Source organism: Glossina fuscipes, unplaced genomic scaffold (assembly GCF_014805625.2).
Source record: "Glossina fuscipes isolate IAEA_lab_2018 unplaced genomic scaffold, Yale_Gfus_2 222, whole genome shotgun sequence".
Lineage (NCBI taxonomy): Eukaryota > Metazoa > Arthropoda > Insecta > Diptera > Glossinidae > Glossina > Glossina fuscipes.
In genome coordinates, this window is record NW_023998565.1 from 1,020,300 (window position 1) to 1,045,615 (window position 25,316).

At 33.6% G+C, this 25,316-nt stretch overlaps 1 protein-coding gene across 8 annotated transcripts in view; it reads right to left on the reverse strand.

The window, feature by feature from the left end:
• The window catches only part of LOC119642409 (adenylate kinase isoenzyme 5), a 79,893-nt gene that overhangs the window by 53,591 nt on the left and 986 nt on the right, over window positions 1–25,316 (reverse strand). For 2 of the 8 annotated variants that reach the window (XM_038041570.1, XM_038041565.1), the window contains exons 1-3: window positions 15,568–20,797; window positions 15,337–15,486; window positions 8,444–8,666 (exon numbers count right to left, since the gene is read on the reverse strand). In XM_038041570.1, coding sequence (XP_037897498.1) covers window positions 8,444–8,666; window positions 15,337–15,441 — 328 coding nt within the window. In that variant the 5' untranslated portion in view covers window positions 15,442–15,486; window positions 15,568–20,797. Of the gene's footprint in view, window positions 1–8,443; window positions 8,667–15,336; window positions 15,487–15,567; window positions 20,798–24,899; window positions 25,035–25,316 lie in introns of those variants that run through there. The other 6 variants (XM_038041569.1, XM_038041568.1, XM_038041567.1 and 3 more) reach the window with 5 other exon arrangements.

Here is a 25,316-nt window from a genome sequence, read left to right on the forward strand (position 1 = left end):
GAGCTTTTCAATTCACTTAGAAACCTTCGCAAAATTCTAAATGATATTTATAACTTAACCTCCGCATTTGACTGTTTAGTCTCTTTAAAGCCATTCTCCATAATATGCGAGCCCCACCTATTTCCTATTTAAACTAACTGTTAATTGTTTTTAATGTCGTATTAACTGTTAATCATTAAAGCTTCGCATGATTCGTAGATAGAACTAAATATGTTCACTACTAAGCTTCTGTATGTTTCGCTTTTTTTTTCTTTTGTTTACTTAGACATGTATTTTGTCTTTATTTTTTTGTACCTTTTTTTCTTTTTGCTATATTTTGTAACAGTTTAGTCATATTAAATAGATAAGATCCGCCTGAGTAGCCGAAGGCGAGGAATCTCGACTAGCAAGTCAATGGTCGCTGGTTCAAATCTCAAGTGCGGTAGAGTTTTTATTAAAAGCCGATAGCCTTAGATGCTAGTGCTTTTAAGAATTTAGTCTTAGAATTTATTTCTCTGGCGAAATTTATAATAATAATAATAATAAATAGATAAGATTTATGTTTAAGATTTAGTATTAGAATCTAGTTCCGTTATAAGTTTATGTTAGCGGAGTTTCATGTGTAAATAAATAAATAATAAAAAAAAGTAAAGCCGAAGTCCTGAAGCTTGAATATTTTATGGCTAATTTACGGCTAACTAGTTCTAGGTTTACTGAAATCAATCCATATTCGCGCGTCGACAAATGGGGAAAGTCTTAAAAACGTGAGAAGTAAACTCTAAAAGGCTCGCAACAGTTGATGTTCTTCTTAGAACGTCAAGCTGAAATGGGGAAATAAAAGATTTGATAGCGAAAGCTAATCTGTAAGTGCTAATTTGTTGAAATAATTTAGGTAACGCGCTTAACTTGGCAATATTGCAAAAGTCCTTGCGGATATATCTGTCTCCATATTTGTGAAGTGGAATGAAGGAGCTGCTCTTCCAAGATAAAGGGAAAGGCTTGTCTTAAGAAAATTATTAAAAATTTTTGAGATAACATCACACATTTGGCGCGCGAGTATATTTCAACGACCTTCAACCTTATAACACGTCATTTTCCAAAATGACACAATTCTGAATCGAAATCTAGTCAATGATTTGATATGGACAATTATCAGTTAAATCGAAGTCAGTAGAAGAAAAATTTCGTCGGCAGTATTCAGGGAGTTCAATAGCCAGAACAATGAGAGCCGTTAAAACAGATATGCGAAATATATATGAAGATGCCCCTTCTCGAGTTAACAGTTTTAAAAAATGTTCAGGATTAATGAAAATTGAGGACTTTCGCACAAAATAACCGTACGCAGAGCTACTATCATATATTTTTTGAAATGTTTGGATCTCCTACTTTTATGGTATTTTAATGCTCTGTTGAACTACGACGGTCAACTTCTTCGAAAGAAGAGTTATGGCTTTATTAAAATCATATTGCATATTTACACAAATGGTATTAGACGTGTTAGAGTGATTCAACGGGCCATTCTGCTGTCAAAGAAAGGATATACAAATTCCTGGGAGATACGGCACCTCAGCTAAGCTAAGGTGGCTAGCAATTTACAGCTTTCTCCGTTAGACACGTCACAAATAAGAACGACATACATCTTATAACTACAAAAATCCGCAATTGCAGAAATGTAAGAGTGTTTGCGTAACTGTTTGTTACCAAAATTCATTCGAATGGCAATAAATTTGACGCCGGGTGAAACTAAAATGACTAGGACAGACGGTTAACTGATATACTAATTAAAACACCACCACCAGTGCGGTCGAATCAATCTTTTCTGAAAACATGGAGAAAGTTGGGAAAAAGTTCCGACGAGTGCAGATCAGATGTGGTAAAGAGTGATATGAATGCTGCCGGCAGGCTTCAAGCTAATTATTATATGTGCTATCATTTTATTTGAGTTTTTCAGTACTCAAATGTATTTATAACAACTTATAAAAAAAAGTACCGAATCGCAGAAATCTAATATAATATTTGTCTTCTTGAATGCTGAAATGATATGCACCTTTGTTAATTTTTTCTTGTTTGTTTGCATAAATTTGTTTATATTTCACTTATCAAAACTTTTTCCATTCACCAACGCTAGGAGAGTGTAATTTAGTAGTAAATTTTCTATAACCTGAGGAATGATCACGTATATCTCATATTTTCTATATCTTATTTAGATATGTTACCTTAATGAATATTATGTAAACTTACATAATTAGAAAGAGAAAATTTAACATTTTCAAGTTTGTCAGTTAATTAACGGTGTTCTTTTTATACAATATAATAAGAATTTTTCTTTTCGAGCTTCCACGCAAACCCCTAGAGGCTCTCTGGGTGAAGTAACGTGCGTATTGGATTGCATCCGAAATAAAAACACAACAGTACTATAGGCACACATAAAAAAAAAGGGGAAGAAAATCTGTAATTAGAAGCTCCTTTTTTTCTTAATCCTTCCTTTCCTTTACTTAAGATTTATGAATGGTCACGGAAGCACTGTTAAATGCCAAATTTGTTTGACCCAATACCATGGATACGCTGGACGGGGACGGTCGCGTACCATTACCACATGAATTTTTAATCGATGTGTTTGATAACTGCACGGTAGGCGGAAAAATTGCGAATTTGTTGAGATGCTTGGATGCGAGAATTCTCAATTTGCAAATAACGAATAAAACGCAATAAATACAACAAGAAAACAGTAGTATCGCTATTGTGTTAACCGCCGAATTTAAGGGATGTCGCCAATCAATGAGATAATAAATGTATGGTTTGCCTTTGCTTTAAATAAAAAAACGATTAATTTAAAAATTATCGCAATACATGAAATAAATTGTACCTGTTACGTCCTCCACTGAATTGATAAATGATTGAGAAGAAGGCATAAATTAGTCCATAAGCGATAGGTAAAAATATATGTAGTAGCCTTAAGGGGTGTGCCACTATTAACAAATCACTGAACATGCTAATACTATTAAGGACATGGGTTAAAATATTTGCGGCACTTAAGCTATCTTCATTGGCTGGAAAGAGGAACATTATGTCAAAAACAACTCCATTTGTTGGCTCATTAAATTTTTTTTTACCTTCATAGAGAAAACACCAATAAATTATGGTGACCAAAATGGATGTCACCAACGACAGAACATGCATAGCCCAGTATATATTAAAGGGATTGCAAATCGACTCACGAGTCACGAGTTTGCCTGTAATGACGAAACAAACCTTTTGAGAAGTGTCAGTTTTTCAGGTCATGCCGTATATAAGTCGGTAATTGAAGACATCGGATTTGAAAGATCTTCTTTCGAGGTGATTCTTCTTAATTGGAAGTTCTACGAGAAGGTTCGAGTCCATTTAAAATATATTTATTTTTACTTAAGGGTGAAGCTATTTTAACAGCCCAAAAAAATATTTTCTTTTTATTCGTTGAGTTAGAAGGAAAGGCATCATTATTATTATTATAATTTTTAGACTAACGAAATAAATTCTTAGACTAGAAAGAAAAAAATTTGAGCATTAGCAACACAGACTTTGGGTTCTATCTTCCAAAAGAACATTAGATATTAAGACTAATAGTTTTAATAAAGTAACATATCGTATTGATGTTGCGTTCTGTAGCTCTTTTCAGGATGTCCATCGGATTAGTTGCTCCAAATGCAATATTTCCAGCAAAGGAAAAGTCACAAAGAATGTCCTTTATAGTGAGAGTTTGTTCACAATAGCAGATTGAAGAAAAAGACTAGTTTAAGATCCATTAGAGAGTTTCACTTGTATGGCCAAGGCGAATTCTCGAAAATGTTTTGAACTTCATCTCGTCAATATTTGTTGGAATTAATTGAGAGTTAATAAAAGAATAGGGTGGATGATATTATTGTAGATTTCCTTTCATAATTGTCTCTTTATTTTTTTCTCTTATTTCTCTCTGTAATTTTGAACTGGAGTTTTGACTCGATCAGATTGCTCATTTTCTTGGTACCAAAGCATTTTAATTTTATGGTCGCATGCCCTAATGATATTCGTTAATTTGTCGATGGTGCTCCTTGTCGAAGTCGAAAGTTTCCGAATTAAAAACTTTAATACGAACAAACTATCGGTAACAATGACAGTTTTGAATTTATCTTTATGAGAAACGTTCGTAGCGTGAAGGATAGCTCTCGCTTCACTTGTGAAAGTTAAAGCACTTTCATGACATATGTGATTAAGAAGAACCTGTTCAGAAGCATCTACCACGGCACAAGGTTGGGAGACCGAAGGATTTAAAGCCGTCTTCTCATGAAAGATTCCGACCGTTACATGTTTTGGTTTTTTCCGCCATTTGATTCCTGAACGCCTAATTTGGAGTGTCTTCTTTCTTGTACTTATATAGCGAAATGTCAAAAGGGTAGTACTTCAAAACTCATTAAGGTTTAAGACCAAAATTGCGGGAAATTTTTAGAGCAATGTTTATGCCTTTCCAACAAACAATAGCCGATTGCGGATTGTGACTTTCCAATTTTCTTAGTCCTAATCTCATCTTCAGCGGGAATAGATTTAATTGAATTAAGAAGGGGACGATTTTAACTTTTAATTCGTAAAGTCTATCTTCTAAAGCTGGGAGATAAGTTTCAATTATGATATTATTAAAGGGCGCCATCCGAAGAGCGTAGCAACTTACGCTTAGGGCTTGGTGATAGATCAGTTTAAAGTTGTTGATATTAGCTTTGCAGCTATTGCCATAAATTATCAAATAATAGTCAGTCTTGCTCAAAACAAGTATTTTGGTAAGACAAGGAATAGTGTTAATATTCGCATTGCTTTTTCAAACAAGATATTGTATGAAATTTATTGTTAAAGTGGAACTTTTTAACCGAAGACAGCATGCTTTCCAACAATATTTGTTGGAAAATGTCAGTCCAAGAGCATTGAGCATCTGCACATTTTGTATTGGTAAGTAATTTTTTGATTTTTATATTGAAATTTTAACGCCTGATGAATTTGCCCATATAGAGATTTCTCGTGCAATATATTCGAGGATGTTGATTGCCTTCTTTTGTTAAAATATACACATTGTCCGCTCAAACATAATGTTCGATTCCGAAAGCGATCTGAAATTGTGAACTGAAGTTCATTAGTGGAATAGAATCAGAGAGACAATTGTTAACTCTAACATTAAACTGTCGATCCGACATGAATGATTTGAAAAAGGAGACATTTATAGACTTTGCATTTGGAAGAACTACCGCCGGTTTTCATTCGAATTCGAGGTCCAACTGAGTTTCTTGATTTTGTTACAGGCAACTTCCATTGATGTGTTCGTTGTAAATTCTTTTGGCAAAAAATAGTAAAACTGAGAGCCTTTGATTTTCGTAATTCGTTCCTGAATAGATCATTGGTCTTTTTATGTAATAACATATGATTATGACTACGACATCCTTTAAAGCGGTGCCATAAATCAATTTTTTTTTCCTCAAAAACGAAAGCGAGTTGTTCCACCATGGATTGTCGAATGGAGAGATGAGCAGTTGTGCGAATGACCTTTCACTTAATGGTTATTCGTATTGCTATGTCCTGTATGTTTGCACTTCAATTAAGTCGTTTGCGAGGGATATTAGATTTTATAAAGACACCAACTCCTTGTTTGTAATAAGAATTTTGATCAGCATTCATGAAGTATCCAGTATATGATCTGGGTTGAATAGGATTAAACGAACTTTTAAAATGGGTCTTTTGAAGGGATATAAAGTTTGATTTAAATTCACTTATAAGTGTGCGAAGTTCATGAAAATTATTAATAAAGTCCCTTAATGTTCCACTGTAGAATTTTAAAAATTTCATTTAATTGTAGTGACATGAGAACGGAGTGATAGATGGGTTATATTGACATGTCAGCTTCTCCGTTGACAATATCGCTACAGGAATTTTGAGTGAAGTGCAAAGAGTGAAATTGAGGGTTGATTGAAGCATGGAGGATTGGATTCATTGCAAATTGTAATTTGTTGAATGGAATTGAGAGATGGTGATTCTGAGGTATTTAGCTTGTTAGGTTTTAGGATACATGTTGCTGTTTTGATTTTTTCAAAATTTGTTGTTGCTTTGATGTTTTCAACATTATTTTTAACGGGTGGAAGATTTGGTTTTTCAATATGGTTTTTCGTTGACGATAGAACAGGTTTGATTACGAGTTCGAGTGAAAGGCTTATTAAGATCGTTTTGCGATGCGACATAGCGTAAGAGCGAGGAAGCATTGGTATTGCTTTTGTTAATTCCTTGGATTCCAGTTGGATTTATTTCCTGGTACTTGCGTCCCGCTTCGCCCGTGCTACAGTAGTTTAGACATTGTTTGCCTAACGCCAAGTGTTGAGCATTGCAGTTTATGCAGAAACTACTGTAGCATACTAAAAGGGTTTTCAACCAAATTGCGTCTAGCTTGCCGAAATTAGGGAGTCCATAAGTGAAATTTACCCTACAGAATTTTAATAATTTTTACGTGTCGCAAGTAAAAGTGTAGTGTAGTGTGTAAACTTACTTCGCCAGGCAGTATCATTCCAAGCAAATTAGTTATAAAACATTTATAATTGAAATAAACAATATGAATAATATATTACAAAACAATGCATATAATTAATGATTATGTTAAATAATATGAGCTATAAATTAATACTAATTAACTTATTGCCAAAATAATTTATTTAATTAACAGTAACATTTAACTGAATTAAAACTCGCCGAATATGAAAAAAAACTAAACAATTAAATGACTCTGAAACTTCCAATCATTGTGTGTGATGTGACCAATCATTTCAAAGGACATGAACATGCGTTGAGGCCTAGAAAGTCTTTTTTTCCAAATGCTACAGGAGATACAGAAGACTTTGGGATTTTTCGTTGCTCTTTAGAGTTTTGACTCATTGTGGAAAAAATCACTAAATCTTTGCAATTCTTGAGTTCTGCTGCGCCGATACACGTAGTCGTACAGGAATTTGTGGTATCCGCAGGCACTCTCTCAACAGTTTAAAACGTATCCGTAACGTTTTTAACAAATTTTACAATTGTATTTTTTTTTTTATTATTAATTGATATGAATTAATTTAAAAGTCTGTTAAGCAAAAATTTTCTAATGGCAATTTAAAAGATTTGTTCAAAAATTTATAAAATGACAAAATTTTTCTTTTTTTTCTTTCTTTTCTTTTTTTCAAATTTTATTGACTAATCACTACCAACTCAAATCAGTACTGACTCGATTCCCAACAAAAAAAAAAAAACATTCACCTACTCATTCTCCTACACTACGCAACTTTCAAAATATACAGGAAGACGAGAGATGATGCATTATTGCATCTTTGAACCTGGGGTACTGCTTCGTAATACCGGAAAGTCGGAATTTTTTATTTTTTCCTTTGAGGTGATTTGTCCGTTAATAAATGAAATCTATTGGAATTTTTATCTGACGGCCCCGGGGCTATAATGGTTTTTTTTTTTTTGTGCTTATTATATGGTGACTTAAGAAAAAGGAAATACTTGGAAAAAGATTGCGAACGACTAAATAATATAACATGTCGATTGTCAATTGCTTACAATTTTTAATTATTTTTGCTTTTAATTTTTTTTCGGGTTTCAGTATAAAGAAGATTAGCTTAGCAAAAGGCCCAACAAGCAAAAACTCTTAGGAACACAACAGCCAGATACGCGAAAAATCAAAGCAATCAAAAAAGGTCACAGACGACAATGAAAACACGCGCTATTCAGAACACATGAACAACTCGATATCGGAAAGGCTAATAGAATATTAACTTTCAAGAACGTCGTTAAACGCACATTTAAGTATGGGAAAAAATTAATGTTATAACTTCCTGACGACAACGGAACCATTGTGGTGTGTCTAGAGGATTTGGTTAAGAAATAATAATCAAACGAATCTATCGAAGACCGCTTACTTACCCCTTTTAAATGAAAAAAAACAAGAATTATTGAATTTCGTTTCGAGAAAAACGGTTTGAAATGCTTTACGAGCATAAAAAAAGGATAATTCGATTATCAAAATACTTCCCTCCGACCATAATACTTCTTTTTTATGATCAAAGGTGCTTCTTTACCGTTTGGCATGTGTGACCAGCCTACGATTGAACGCTAGTATCCATCACCCAAATTTTTATGACTGGCAGGCAATTAGTTAGACCTTGATTAAAATTGCACCCTTTTCGCCCCTTGCAAAGGTAATTAAAACTTACTATCAAGTATACTTTGTCTCGCCCAAGTGAAAATAAACATGTTGTAATGAGCAGTAGGCGCCGTCTATAGCAGTAAACAAATAGTACAAAAATTTTCGTATCGACAATTATTGGCGCTCTGTGTCATAAAAGATCGTCTATAAAATTTGCATCCCGTTCTAGTTTACTATACGTAGATGCAAACGAATTTCTACAAATTTTATTTATTTTGTTTATAATTGCTTGCTTACCCGCATATTCAGGTTGAAGATGCCAAATAGTTGTCAGGACAGCAGCAATTGAATTTGTTAGCAAGCATTGTATAACGCTCCAAGTGGTAAAATAAATGAATAACAATAGAAGAGCTGAATTATTAGCTGCCTCCATCATTGACACTATTAATGTCGCCATAAAGAACGCGACCAAAATCCAACGATATATTAAATACGCGATACTGTTGCTGCGATTTTGCCACTAAAATGTAAAAAAAACAAGTAAGAAAATGAAATTCTGTCGGTTTACCCCAAAAGAAAGACAAAAGAAGAAAAAGAACAAATTTCACATATCCAAAATAAAAGTTTTTATCGTATAAGGATGTGGATGCTGTGGGCGTGTCCTTTGATCAGTGTAGGTCAATTCCAAATACTTTTGCGAATTTATAGGCAAAAGCTTCATTTTCGCTAACGGGAGAATGTTTACCACAAATACTACTAAGTTGGGCAAGCAGAAGGATGGACAGACGAACAAGCGGACATGATTAGGTGCATTCCAAATTTGAACTTTCCCAGAATTTGTATGCTTTATGGGGTTTTTGAAACTTGTTTCTACGCGTTATAAAGATATTAAAAAACAATTAAATTTTGATACATTACACTATTAGGTATACTTGGTCAATTTTATCCATTTTTGTTTACAAATGATGCAGCATCGCCCATAGAATATGCGGTGAAATTTTTGTACATTTATTTGCTATAGGTTATGAGTATTAAGCAAAAACAAATTTTTTTGTTCTTTTTGAAAAGCAAAGTTTTTCTCAGATTACTCATTACTGCAGGCGTATACCTCGGTCTATCTAGCCCAATTTCAATACCAATTTGCCTGCAAGAACTTCCAATATTGCTGCCAAATTTGAAGTCGATAGGTTCATTTTTGCGGCCAGAAAATTAAATCGATTTAGAATTAGATGCTGATCAGGAATATACACACTTTGTAGGGTCTGTGATGCTTTGTTCTAGTCTGTGCAAACGTTTTGACAAAATGAATATATTCCTCATCCTTCGGTGATGGGTACAATAAACATAAGAAATGAAGAGATCTTCATTGTGCACAATTGCTGACAATGTATAAAACGGGCATGAAAAATGTCGAAGAAACTTTTAATATATTATATTTTAAGTGATGCTAAAAGCTATATAGATGTTAATTTTTCTATTTCCTACTTCCCTGAAAAGAAACCCAGTATGTTGCCTGTTGATTCTGAACTTTTCTGATATACTAACAGAATTCTTTAGAAATTTATGCTCATTTAAAAGCACCTCTCAATAGAAGTTCGTCAATTTGGCTTATATGAGTGGTACAAAAGAAATCTGGTGCATAATAAATTTTTTTACTGTTTAGTCTGTCATGCGTAAGACATATGATTCCGAGTTATGTGAATAGAATGAATGAGCAATATTTGAAGATGGAAGGGAAATTTCGTGCCGTTAAGATTGCAGACTAATAGTAAAATTTAATAAGCAATTAACATAATGAAAAACATATCTTTGACACACTTCGAAAATTTAACCGTGTCTTTCTCGAAACACGATGGTTCAAAACATTACACCAACAATTCTAATTCTTTTTATGGGAACTTGTAATAATGCTCTTTGATGGATATTTTAAAATGAAAAAATCTGTATAGAGATTCTCGATAAGTTAATTTAAGTATTTTCCATTAGCAAACGTATATATGGCAACACTTTTTAATTCTGCAAGTGTTTTCACATATACAATGAAAGATCATCGATGGCTTTTTTACAAAACCTGTTGAATTAGTGAGAACGAATATGCGCTTATTCTTTAAAGTGGTACAATACATGCAAACTTATCTAGATTTGTAAACAAACGTATTCAAACATTCTCAATTATATGGAATTTTTATTTTCTCAGTTGTATGGAATTTTTATTTTCTCAGTTGTTTGGAATTTTTATACAAATTATTGAGAATATATACGCTTATTCTCGCATCGATGGCTTTTTTACAAAGACCTGTTGACACCCTTTAATTTGATACTCTTGATATTGATAACCAAATAGTTTCTATACCTGCATTTCAAGAACAACGCGAAATGTTCAAAACAAAACAAAGTATTATACTTAAGTATTTCGATTGTGAAATAAATAGACTTAGATCACTTCACTGTTCTCGTGTCGATTTTCTATTCTAGCATTAATATATAAATATTGTTAATGTTGGTAAAAAGAATACGATTATAGCGGTGTATATGTGTATTGGCGTGATCGTATGACGATGATGTGTTAGCAGTTATTCGTATTAGAAAGAATGTGATTTTGAGCATTGTTACTATTTTCCATTTTCAACTTATTTACATAATGGAAAGTTTCAAAATGGAAAAAAAGTTTCCATAACATTTTAGTAAAGATTATGGAGCCAATTATGGGCCCAAACATTTCATTTAAACTAATTTACTGTTCTTGAGATCTCAGCAGTTTCATATCTTGCCTTATTATAAAATAATTCTTCAAATGTTATGCTCATTACATATACAGAATAGGAAGTAGGTTTGCCAAATATGAATGGCGTGTTTTGGGGCAAGAACAGGATGGTTCAATGTTGGTAAGAGAACTCGGTCTACCTTTCACATTAACATTGCGCTCACTTCAGGAAGGTTCATTTGACAGCAAAAGTGGTGACTATGTATATCGCCAATAAGCGTCACTTTATGGAGGCTTCAGTTTCCACTCGCAATTCCATAAAAAGCTTTTTATTAAAGTTATGTTTATTGAAGCGAGATGTGTTGTGAATACTTGAAAATTATTGTAGAAATAATATCGTCATTTAAACCTCAAAAATTTTTTTTTCCACCTATAGCATCCAGAAACGGCGCACTTGCATAAATTATGATCAAAATACAATCCGAAAACGGCGCACTTGAAGTGTATGAAAAGTCGACCCTGTCCGAAGAAGAAAACGACTTTTTGCTTAATTTAGCAAATTAAAAAGCCTTATTATAATTAGTATACTAAATTTTAGCGTTTATTCATCTTTTCGCTTCTTTTTATTTTCTTTTTTTATTTTAAATAATATTTAAGAAATATATTATTCGGAATATTTAGAGTTAGATTTTCTAATTGCTTTGATTGTAAGTAAATAAAATATATATTTTTCAATTTTTAATAAACAATAATTAAGCACTTATCAGTTTGAAAGTTGGTAATATAATTAAGGGGAAAAAGTTAGTTTTTCTTTCATTTTTGTTAACTACTACGAGGTAGTTACGGACAGGTATACAATGAATAGTGCACTATCGGACTTGACTTTATTTATAATTTTAAAAAAATCTACATCTAAATCGATCCAAATCCTCATCCCGCGCTACAGTAACCAAAACCATTTCGCTGAGTAATAAATGTTTCTTCATCATCCTTTTTTTTTGGGATAGACAGACAAGAAAAATTAAAGTTCATTTACTTTGCTGTAACTAGAAAGGTATATATAATAATAAGTATTCGTTAAAGCTCGTTACCTTCGTGCTTATACAGTTGACATTGGCATAAGATACGATTGGCTTTTGACTTTTTAAAATTTCGAATGTGCAGATAGATAGATAATCCCAATTATCCCTGCTTAAATTAAGTAAAGAATTTTTGCTTTTGAAATATATGGTGTTGTGAATTTGAAAAATCTTATTAAAGTTCCACATGTTTCCCATGCTTATTAATTACTTTAAGTTTTTCCTGTTTTGGCGCCACATTATCAGCCGGAGTATTCCCTTTTATGGGGGCAGGTTCTTTCGGTATTCGAATTCCCTCCATGGATGGACTTTTTACAGTTTTGGTTGCGCTCGGCTTCTCTGTAGTGCTCGATTTTAATGACGTCCTTGCCGTCGCCGTGCTTGCAGAAGGGACGGCGGTTGTTTTTGCTGAGATAACGGGCTTCGGTATTGTCGGAGTAGATCTGGCATTTGTGACTGTAGGTTTAGTAACGACTGGTGGCGCTGTTCTCGTCTTTTCCATTCGTGGTTTCAAAGAGGTTCAATTTCCATGCCTTCATATCGCACATTATTTATGCGGGCTTGTAGCATTGGCTTTTTGGGCACTGGCGATTTAACACGAACGATCCCAAATATAAATAATCATTAAATTCTAACACATGACAGGCCGCTTCAACACTTTTATCAAAACCATGCAAAGATCCCACTGTATTGCCATCCCAATCTAGACGAACAATTGTAGAACGTTTCGGAATCATAAAAGAGACACTTTCGCCGTGGCCAATAAAGTGCACAAAAATAAACGCAAATTATGGAATTCCGAGAAGATGGCAAAAAGACTAGGATTCTGGCTGTCCACAGAGAGAATTAACGGAAGCCAAATTCCATCTTCGTTTGGCGCTAAATTGTCGGGCAATCCAGGCAAACCTTCGACAAAGACCTTGCCTTTACCAGCACTGCTGCCTTTAAGATGGTATTTCATTAAGCGCGATGCTCCTGTTTCTGCAACAACCAAAAAATCCTCCTTAGGGCTTAAAGCAACAAGGCGGATGCCTTTGCTGATCAAAAGTTGAACATTATAAATCAAACACTCGGCAATCACACAAAAATCAATATTTTTAAGTCTGAGGGAATTTTTAGAATCAAATTGGCATCTACAACAAGGTTTGGCACTGTGCTATTTACATTAACGATGCCTTGCAAAATTGGATTCGGTGTTGCAGTGCTATTATCCCTAAAAAGTAAGCGAATATTCTAGAATCAGAACATATTTTCATCTATCGCGATATGTGAACAATTAAAACTGTCGCATCTGAGACTCCGAAAACCAAGAAACATAACCGAAGAAACCTCTTGCCACGATAGACAACCGTTTTGGATTGGAACTTTTGCACTCGCACAGCAAATGAACCATACCATCTCAAAAATTCAACTAGATCGACTATTATAATGAGTGGATTGCATTGCAGAATGATAGTTTGCAAAAAGATGAAAATGCCGCTGTTTTCCCCAAAAATATTACGATTCAGTTTTATGGTGCCACTTCTTGTTGATATAGGTTCCATATGTGAAGACACTGAATTGTGAGTAGCCATTATAGGCTTCTTTTTTCATTTTTATCAATATAACGCACAATTTCTTTGTTTATGTCCATATTTTAATATATTTAATTTATATATTACTTTTGCAAAACACTAAGGAAACCTATACACGCGCTATAAGGTATATATATTCTTAATCAGCATCAAATTCGGAATCCGTCAAGCATATCTGTCTCTACGACTGGCTGTCTAGTTGTGAAGTTGCGTAATATCGGTAGCTGGCAATATCCCGTTCGCAAAAATGAAGATATCGCCTTGCACCATAATTAGAAAATTCGACCATTTCTATTCGATACTATAAGACACGAACATTTGGTGTTCAGCTTTCCTTTCTTCAAGCGTTGTTAAGATTCAACAAAACCAAATGTAATTGTTCTACTTTTTTCATATTCTTATGGTGCATAATTATAGAATACATCTTACCGAAGTCATGCCCAACAGTTGGCAAATATAAAGATCTAGGATGCGCATGGTGGCAGATCTTCATCTCAGTAAAAATAACGTTTTAGGCATGTCAGTAGCTCAACTGAGAGTCCTATTCCAAGAAACGTTTATAAAATTAAAAACATCTTTCTTCTTTCCGAATGCTTACAGTTGTTTAAGCATTGCGCTACCATTCAATAAGTTCGTATCCATTTTCAAACTCGATTTCCGGAATTTAAGCAGTTCCTATTTGGTGGCCCAAAGTTTTTGCTTCCATTTTTATAGCCATGGGAATTTAAATACATCCCAACCCCCGGCATTTTTTTCGCGCTTAACTTGAGGAAGACCTTTTTGTTTTCAATGTGATCATAACCTTGACCCACTTTTTATGAATGCAAAGCCATCATTAGTGTTATTAACGTAATACAAACAAAGTTATATGCGCTAGCACGCATTTAAAATTCTTAACGTAAACCAAACTAAATATATAAAAACAATTACGTTCCCGTATTTTCCTTCTCAACTGTTATCATCCTCATTCAATTTTCTCTTTGCGACAAGAATGAAAATTGTGTGCTTTTTTACAGACATACGTCTGTTGTTACTTTTAATTTGTGATTCGAAGTGAATATTGCTTGTGTCCAATAATCACTCAATTTTATGCCTGCTGATATATAACCGTATACCAATTTCGGTCTTCCGTTTGAAAAATTTATTAATATAGAATCCCTTGCATCACATGCTTCTGCCTTTTACTGCGAAATGTTCTGAGAATAGTTGTTAATCACGAATGTCACGAAAGCGTATTTGATTTTTCCATTTTAGAAATTTTTTTTTCTTAGAAAGTCGTTTATTTTTCAAGCAAACTCAAATAATATCATTATGTGTAACCTATATAAAATTTTACATCTATAACACTTATGGATAAAGTTAAGATGTAGGCTCAAGTAGTCTCCCTCTTTATGTACAGGATTTCCTAGATTTAAACGATAATGGGTATTGCAAGAAACATGAAGTCTTGAAATAGGTTATATATCGACAGCTCTGTTGCTATTACCTAATAGGTTATAGATAAATAAATGTATGCCTGAAGGCGAAAATCCTTTGTTTGGTTTCGAGAAAAAACTTCTAGACAATATCCTAATAAGCCTTACCGAATACTGTCTCAGTTAACGTTTATATAATTTTCGTTTCCTATTCGTTTTCCTCAGTTTGAGCGTAATAACCGATAATTGTATAGAACTTTATCTTTACTGATATTGATACATTGTTCAAGTGAATGATATTTTCTTGTCTTAGCAGAGCTAAAAAATGCTTTACGTCCAACTTTTATGAATGTTCGTAATACTTTACATTCCCCTTTTGTTCAGCTTTATTACTTGGTAATATGGGGCTTATACTTACTTGAGACTTCACAAAATCTTTTGCAGGCGTATGATCGAAACCACAGTTTTTCCGGCGAAATTCTCTTTTTATTGGATACACAAAGTGATTCAATTCTATTTTCATCTTGTCCGATTGCTGCTATTCTGTTATTATGCCTTTTACGCAGTCCTTTAACAATTTGCAAGAAAAAAGCATTCGTTTATTAATATTTGTATGTAACAATTTAACATCATTGCTATCTTAAGTTACTATTGAAGTTTAATCACTAAATAGAGTTGTAAATTATTCTGTCACCTGACCGCAGAACATTTACTATGAAATAGAAAAGTACTCACAGCAAAAAATAATTAATAAAATTGCATAAACAAGTCTTCATAATACACAGATGTTACCCTCTCAAATAAGAGGTGTTAGGTTAAAGGTATTATTTAGTTTCTAAAAGACGGCTATAAGAATCATAGATCTTATAACTAAACTCATCACCTGTTTTAAAAGCTAGAGGAAGATAAGATTAGAGTTATTTGGAGAGTCTTAGTTAAGGTGTTTATCAGGATAAGAACTATTTTAGTGAGTTAATGGATTTTGTTCTACGATAAAACCTTATTGCGTTAAATTTTCGTCTTAACATAAAACAAAAATCATTACAGATCCGGGTATCCACTTAATGTATAACCGTTCTTTACAGTTTCAATCGATGCTCGTGAGTATACAGTTTGAAACCTATATTATCCAAAATTCAACAAAAACACTCGAAACCGTTCTTCGGCAGTTGAAAAGTATATCCGTTGGATTAGGCAAGCGTCTAAACGTACCTGCTCAAGCTTGTCTTAAGATTAAAAAAGCGCATTGGAAAATGGATGCATGTCCTAGGAATCCTAAATATCATCATTAAATGGAATTTTTGTTAATATAGTTTGAATTCGGCTGTTTAATCGAAGTCACTTTTACATTGTATCATTCTGCAGCCGTATAATGTATTGATAGTTATCGACAATATAGTATTGACAGCAACGATAACTTTTAAAATTTGGAAAACATATTCGCACGCGGTTAAGGTCAAGTTGGTTTTTTTATGTTTCATTCATCAATTTTTCGCCCGTATTTTGCCAGACATCATAAACTTATTATATTTTCAATATAGTTAAACTAAGCAGAGCGAATTATTATTATATGATTCTGCAACATCGAAATCGTCCGAACTTGCCTAAAAGTAGTATATTAACAAACAAGCAAGGGCGTATGTATGCACATAAAGTATAATACATAGACATGAAATATTTATACCGTTGAAACCCTTTAAATCACTTCGAAGAAGAAATTGCCGTTTACTTAATATAAAAAACTTTAGTTCCTTTTTCTTCACTCGAGTGTTACAATTATTTATTAAATTAAATAGGTGGTTGCAGGGATTTTGATCGTTTTTTTCATTTTAAAGAGGCGTTCATTGAAATAAGTTGGTATAACGTACATTAATCAAAATATATTTCATTATTTTCTACAATTTTTTCCGTCTTTCTGGCGGTACTGTCTCTAAAAACGGTATTGATTCAACAACTTTTGCAACATAAGGCCGAGCGTTGCCATGCAAAGCGACGTCTTTGCGTCTGTAAGCCGCTATTGCTGTTTTTTTTGCAACAATACATCGTTCAATTTGTTCTATTGATGCCGATAAACATCTGCAGCAACAGTTTCATTCGGTTTTAGCCGCTCGTAATACACTGTACCTGCTGAGGAAAACTTTATGGTCACGAATATTCCGCTTCGATGTGGATGTGGACAGCTCTCCTGGCATAACCTATAATTTTTTGCTTTTAGGATTATCGTAGCAGCCCCATATTTCAACGCAAGTCACAATTCACTACAGGAAACTGGTCTTCTTTGGCCTGGCAAGTAATGAAACGCAATGTTGAAATGGTTCGATCTCTGTCGTCAATTCGAGTGGTAGCCATTTTTCTTCCTTTTGAACGTTTCTATCGCTTGCAAACGTCTAGAAGCAGTTGGTTCATTGATTGTTTAACTGCTCGAAAGTACTTTGAGTGTTTTCGTTCAAGATGTCAGGCAATTCATTATCTTTGCGCTTTTTTAATCCTCCAGGCTGTTCTTAGTCGTTGGCATAAAAAAATCACTTCTTTTATTCTTTCTTCCATTGAAACCTAAGTTGACAATTGGAACACGATGGAATACCATCACCATAAACTTCTAAATGCGTTTGATTGAGCTTCGGCCGCAGATTTTTTCAAACAACAAAAGTAATGAATGTCGAAATCAATTTTGTACATCTTACGATTAGGGTCTGAATAACACTGAATAGCTCGATAATGCTAAATAGAAAACTGTTATTTTATGTAGAGAAAGATCAAAATGATCAAATCTAACCGTTGCCTACATTGATACATTACTTTATCATCTTCACCAATAGATGTCGCTGATCAACATAGATGCAGAATCTGTTATATGTGCACAACTATTAACATGCGACTCGTACTTGATTTAATTTTTGCTGCGATAATAGGAAGAAACTCGTGAAGACTGTCGTTAGTAGCTCGTTTCCCAACCATTATTAAGCTCGGATAGTAAGATTAAACAAAACAATGATGAGTAACGCACAGTATTGATAACTTAAATATATCGGAATTAGAAGTAATGAAGACTTTACAGAAAAACAGTAAGTACATACAGAGATACAGATTAAAACTACGGCACATAATGGCTCAAAGTAAAGCGAAACGCATGAACTACAAATCGGATAAACGTATACGATAGATAATCGTGCATATATACGCATTTAATTAAGAGTTTTACTATTTACGTAAAGAAGAGGAGCTGATAAAAGTTTATTATGTTAGAATGGGCAAATGGGCTGCAAAATTTTCAAAATTTTTTTTTTCTAAATGGCCGCCCAAATAGGCAATAATGGTCAAAAAAAAGTTGTAGAGGTGATGGATTCGAAATGGCTAGAAACTTTTATTTTCCGAATATAATCGTATAGCATGCTTAGAAAGTGAAGGGTTTTTCCCAAGACAATTTGCCAAAATGGCAAGCAGCATAATTCCAATAATTTTCATCCTTTTCGTTTTAAATTCATACAATATCTTTGAAATAAGACGCCTTAGTGAGCCAAAGTCGAGTGATTTCCGTTAAGTTAAGTTAAACCTTATATATTAGGAAACGATTGCTTGTTTGGTAGAAAGTTAAACATTTTCATTCAAATATTTCCCAATGACGCTGGAACCAATATATTTATATTCACTTTACTATAGGTATGTAGTACAATGTAACATTCTTACTTGGTAAAATCTTCGCCGCCGTATTTCATTAGATATGAGTATAAAAGTTAAATGCGTTTTTTTTGTTTTTATATAAAAAATTACAGATGTATTACTAGAATGGGTTTGGTAGTGGCATTTTCAAACATTTCTTAAAAACGAATAGTTTTTCTTAAAGTTTCAATATATGTCTGACATTTTCTATGAACGTTGTTATCCTATTTCTTTTCCTTTTGTACCAAAACATGACAAAGAAACACTTTTTTGCGTGTTGCAGAGGCTAATACATACGATCTTCTAATAACAGCAACGTTCTTTGTTTAATACTGTTTGTTGTAAAGTTGTGTAAAGTTTGTTGAAAGACCAACATTTTTAATGATATTAATATTTTATGCTTTATATTTAAATACATAGTGTGGGAATATTACCCTTTTATTTTGATGATAAAGTTTTTAGGTAAATTTAAATGATATCATTATTGATTTGTATCGTGTGATTTGTATAATTTGTAATAATATTGAAAATATTATATTTATGTAATAATATTGAAAATATCGTAATGACGTCTATCAAAGTATGGAGAGAAAATTCTTTAGAAAAGTATAGAAGGGAATAAAATTTAACCTCGAGTTTATGGAAAACACTTATTTATACTTTTTAGCATTCAGTGTACGTAAGGTCGTCTAACATGCCTGGTTAAATAATAATGTAAAGCGATCTAAGTTCTGCTACTTGCAAACTACCTCCGCATAAACCTGGCGAATGTTCGTCACTCGACTTCAGGCAAAAATTGCCTTTGAAATTTACAAATATAGGATATACTAAAATTAAAACTGAAAGTCACTGCAACGTAAGTAAAGATCTCCGCAGGTATCAAGAACTAAACGCTTTAATCTCTATGTCAATCGCTACACTTATTGCGTTTGTGTCATAACGCTCACAAAAAAGGCAGTCAACTGCAATTGACCACACACCGAACAACATTACTGAGAAAACCAAGCCAAACCTAATTTTTATTCAATCAAACTAAATCAATATCAAAAAAATGGCTGCTTTCAACACCATCAAAGCATTAACTCTAAAACATAATTCTGCTCCGCTCAGCCCAACTTCATCAAAATAAACACAAACAAATAAAAACAACAAACACAATCACTAGAATCTTGATTTCTGAATTGATGAACTGTATGACTCTTCGAGTAAATATAGCAACGGCATCTGTGATAGCGACGATTGCATGTCGACTTAATCGCCAGACTCGACATGGTAATACAATCAAAATAAGTCTTTAAAATTTTTCAAAGAAACGTCCAAGGATTTTCTTACAATTTCAGTGAAACGAGATTTCATATCTAAAGTTGGTATACTCATTGAATACAACATCCCTTGTAGACGCAACAATGGAAAATCAAGTGTACAAACCATATCCGTCCAAATAAACTTGAACATAAAATCTATTGTGCTCTCGCTTTATATTCCGCTTTTGCAATACTCCTGTCAGCAAAAACTTTGTAGCTTGTCCTCAACTTCATTGATTGCTATTGGAGACTTGAACAGTTGGAACACAACTTTGGCTTGTGGAAGAATCTAGTTTCCTGGCATCATATTGGAAAACTCACTCATTCAACGCAAAGATGTGTGTGTTTCAAAGAATGGAAAGCGGGCATACTTATCAACCCATCATACATTTTTTCATATCGACGTAATTTACTATCACACATTGATTGTTTCACACAAAAGCTATTTCTGAAGGAAATTATGTTACAATTCTTTCAATCGCCTTTGACAAGTACACATGGCGTCTTAAATTTTTTAAAATCTTGGGGCATTCGACATAAATTTTTCAATTACATAAAATCTTTTATGCCACACAGACGACTTGATGAAAAGTGATATTTCAAAGTCCGTTCCTCTGGTCCGTTTCAAGGATCTCCGACGATAGATAACGTACTTTTTCAAATTGCCTTTACTTTGGTGCAGTCCAAAAATCGAAAAGTATCTGTACGGTGATGTTTACATTCTAACAAACAAAACAATAATGCGACAACCATCAACATCCTGGAAAATATTTTCATTTGGGCTAATTCCTCAAGGGCAAAGTATCAATACAGAAATAAAAGAAGTAGTGTAGTTGTACAAAACGCCAATGCAATGCGGAGATTCGGCTTACGCACAAAAATAATTTACGAATTCAATATATGCAAACAGTCAATTCTCTGGAGTCAAGGTTTTCAAATAAGTACTATTGGAAACCCCACTGCTTTCAGTTAAAGAATTCTATTCTTGGAAAAGTTTTGTCTATATATACGGAATCGCTTATCTTAACAGAATGTTTGTTTTAAGTGAGAACACCTATGATTTGATCACTTATGGCACTAATTCTTATATATATAATGTCAACAAATTACAAATGATATCTCTTGTGATATTTCACTCTCAACATTCAAAGGAGAATATACGCCAATTTTCGTCTTCACTATTTGGACAATAATGGGTGGCATTTTCTTTTTACAGACGGTCCTATGGCCTTGCAGCCAAATTCGCATCTTCGGCACCTTTAAATATATCCTTATCCTTCTCAAGTATTTGACATGCATGCAAGAATGATTTTAAAGCAAACAACACATTCTTTTGTTGAATGACCGAACCAACTAATGTTCTGACGAAGCTGCATGGCAATCAAACGTGCAAAAGCGTTGTAAATGGTACTGTGTTCAACACATAAATCTAAACGTATCGAAGTCGTCGAAAAGCGAAAACATGTAAAGAGGTACCGCATAAATTGAGAAAGAGACGTATTTTAAAATTTGTTTGAGTTGTTCACTTTTTTTTCATATGTACGAGAAAGGGACCTTAAGACACTAAGAAACAACAACGCTAACCACACCTGAGCGTTTTCAGTCGCTTGATAGTAGATAAACATAATTGATTGGTGGAAATACTTCGTCGTATTTTATTACCCTTTAGTATTTCTACTTCCCAAGCCAAAGTAACTAGCGATCGGCTTACGTTAACCGTACCCTAAGTAGACTAAGCATCATAAAGGATCTTACTATTCAACGGACCTCTTATGGGATATAAGAGGACTACTTTCAGTATCTTTTATAAACTAGTTACCAAGTACGGTGTGAATAAAGTGCAGCAGAAAAAGTACGCTTAACACACTGCATTTGGTACGAATTCTAGAAAGGAAGTCCTAGAGATTTCAGTCTCAAACAAGATCGCCGACCTCGTCTATATTGTAGGCCACATTGGAGATAAACCCACATTTAATCGCTTTGCAGTTGAAAAGGAGCTCGGCATTCAGAGACTTCATAAAATAAACATATTCTTGATCAGCATGAAATTCCAAATTGGTTAAGCCATGTCTGCCCGTCTGTGTAGTGTGTATTGTTGACACTTTCTTGCTCGAAAAAGTGAACATATTGACTTCAAATTTGGTAGAAACATTAGAAGTTTTTGTACGCAGATCGATGTTCAAAAGAGATCAAATTGGTCAAAGCACAAGTGCACAGAAATGCACAATTTGCGTGTATCTCGGTTTTCTAAACAAAAATTTACTTTATGAAGAACTCTAATTTACTTTCAATTTTATGCGAAAATGTGGAAAAAATCGGCCACGTTCGCACAAAGTTACAAGTAGTTAAGTTTCCTTCTCCTCACTTTTTGGGGTTTTATGCTTATTAATCATACGCTAAACAAGACGTTTAAAATATTTTGTAGATTCCTCATATGAATATATATTACCCGCTTAAAGATAATAATGCTAACTAAATACGATGGACACCACGTTCATATGGGTGACAAATGAAGGGAATTGAATATTACATTAATTTTTTTTAACAATACCTTCTAATGAAGCAGCAGATCAATTTTTGTTCATTCACTTTTTTATGACAATTAATAAAAATAATTTGACGCCCAAGGTATTGAAGGTGATCGCCATGCGAGATTAGGCATCAGCCGAATATAACTTTCTTACTTCTTTTTTTTTTATGAATTCAGCTATTTATATGAAGATGATATACTTATGGAGAGTCCAGATCGCACTGACTTTAATACACATTTATGGATATAAGAGACGATAATAAGATATTAATACAACCTTACCCTGTCAAGCTCAGCACAAACAGAACAAAAAGGAACGAGTAAAAAAACAAATTTAAAAAAACAAATGCAAATAATGTGGATTTAAATTGAGATTACGGTATTTCTAGATCGTAACACTGAACGAAAAAAATTACATTTAATGATAAGTTGTTACACGCAAACACGTTTATGCGCTACTTTAATACAACCTGGACAATTTAATTGTAGTCTGAATTCGCTCGAGAAAGTAAATTAAATATTGTTCGTTATCTTCCTAACATAAATGTGGAAAATTTTTTGACTTCGTCCGAAATTGCCATCATCTGTCCGGTAATTAGTTGGAACACATTCATCTTGTGCTGGTTTGCAGAGGAAGGTTCAAAATTTTTTTATTGTCAGTTTGGCAATTAATTTTCACTCCTCTTAATAACTTACTTCAATATTGCACTAATTCTTAATTGCTTATTACATATCATCACTACATTTATTTCCGCGTTTATAGTTATCAACTCTGTAGATAAGTCGGTAAATTTTGTCCAACATCTACGTTCATATTCATCGCACCATAAACGTTACTCAGCATACATTTTGTGTTTAATTATTAATTATTTATGGTTATCTTGCAGAAGTAAAAACTGGAGACATTACATAGTTCATATTCTCCGTTTTGCCTCTCAAACGTAGTTGTCCTTTTTGAGATAAGAATTGATATCAAATTTTTGAAGGATTTGCTCATTTGGGACTTTGAAATATTTCTGCTTACGACTTATTTCGGAACAAGTCAATGAATTTTGATAAAAAAACAACACACTTCCATCTTCCTTTTCATCGCTGTGCTGCTCACACCTAGGTACAGCACATTCTTACTATAAATTGCATTACAGAATATATAAAATTTATGCGGAGACTTAAGACAGGTCCGCCTTTTATTGAATCCATCGATTCGAAACCATTTCTCAATCAAACCAAGCATGTGCGCTTAAGACACCAAAAATAATGCATTATTTAATGTAAGGGCATATTTTTTCTGAAAGTCCGCATATTGGATGATGCCCAAAACGTCACAAGGGGTGATCAATATTTTGCAAGCTTCATTCTTGCAAATTTTACTATTTTTCAATTCCTACACTAGAACTACTAAAACTAAACTAGAAGTTAGAATTTGTCTCCGTATAAGAGCTTACTTTTCATGATAATCATTATGTATGATCGGGTCTAAAAAATAGATTTATGTGGCTCAAACTTGGCAGACTTCATTTTTCTGTGAAATTACTGTCTTGAACAAATTGTCGTCACAAAAAAAATTAACAAGTAGATTTTTTGGCATCTGACGGTTTACATCTTATAAGAATCCTTCTATACTGTAGTACCCAAAAAATTGACCTATTCGTCCAAATTTGGTAACGTATATTTCTTTGTTAATTTACTATTATGAGCCAATTTTCACTGTAGAATATTGGAGAACCAACCTTCTTATCATACAAAGATTCAGTTTCCATAGAAACAATTACATGAGAGGATGTTCAAAAAATTGCAATTTTTTCCATATAACGACTTTTCAGAATAGGGCATTCTACGGGGAATAATCGAAAAAGTAAACAGACCCAAACCATTTGCAATAATATTCGCCTTTGGGCCAAAGTGTGTCGGTGTACCAAATTTAATCGAAATATCTTAAAAATTACGGTTTGAGACTGAATACAAGCATAGGGATGGGCACACAACCTTAGATTGATGCAGAAAGCGGTTTTGAATTGATCGGCAAAGGGTGAGTTCCTCTCAAGTCCTTCTCAGTATTAGATACAACCGCAGTGTGAAGATAATGAATTGAAAGACTTATTGAACAAAATCCCAGCTCACACCCTCAAAAACCTTTCGAACATAAATCAACTGTATCTAGACTTGTACATGCGACGGGAAAGATCCAAAAGGAAAGAAAATGTCTATCACACGAATTTCTTGAAAATGCCATTTCGAAGTTTCAAGATTGAAGTTTCATTGTTTGCTAGGCAAAAGAAAAAAGGTTTTGTTGCTCGCTATGAAAAGTGACCTATTACGACAATGCCAAGCACAAAAAGGCATGGGTTAGTCCAGGAGAACCGTCTACACCGCTACTGAGGCGGAGTATTCATGGCTATAAGCTCTTGCTGTGCTTGCGATGGTCAGCAAGGTGTAGTGTATTACGAGTATCTAAAACCGAATGAAACTGTTACTACATATACCTACCGACATCAATTGAACAAATTGAACGACGTACTATTGCAAAAAACACCAGAGACAGCCATCCATACGTTGCAAGACATGTCAAGTCGATTTCGTTCTCTTGGCACGGTACGGTTATGGTGCCAGCAAGATTGCAAAATTGTAGAAAATATTGGATAATATTTTGATTAACATATACTATTTTCTCTCAATAATTATAATAATTTTTTTCGATAAAGATTTTTAAATGAAAAAATGATCAAAGTACATGCAATACATACAGTAGATTTGCTTGAGTGGACGAATAGGCAAGAGACTCGACTAGCAAACTCAATGGTCGTGGGTTCAAATCTCAAATGCGGTAGAATTTTTAATAAAGCCGAAAGCCTTAGATGCTAGTGCTTTAAGACTTTAGTCTTAGAATTGATTCTGTGGCTAAAT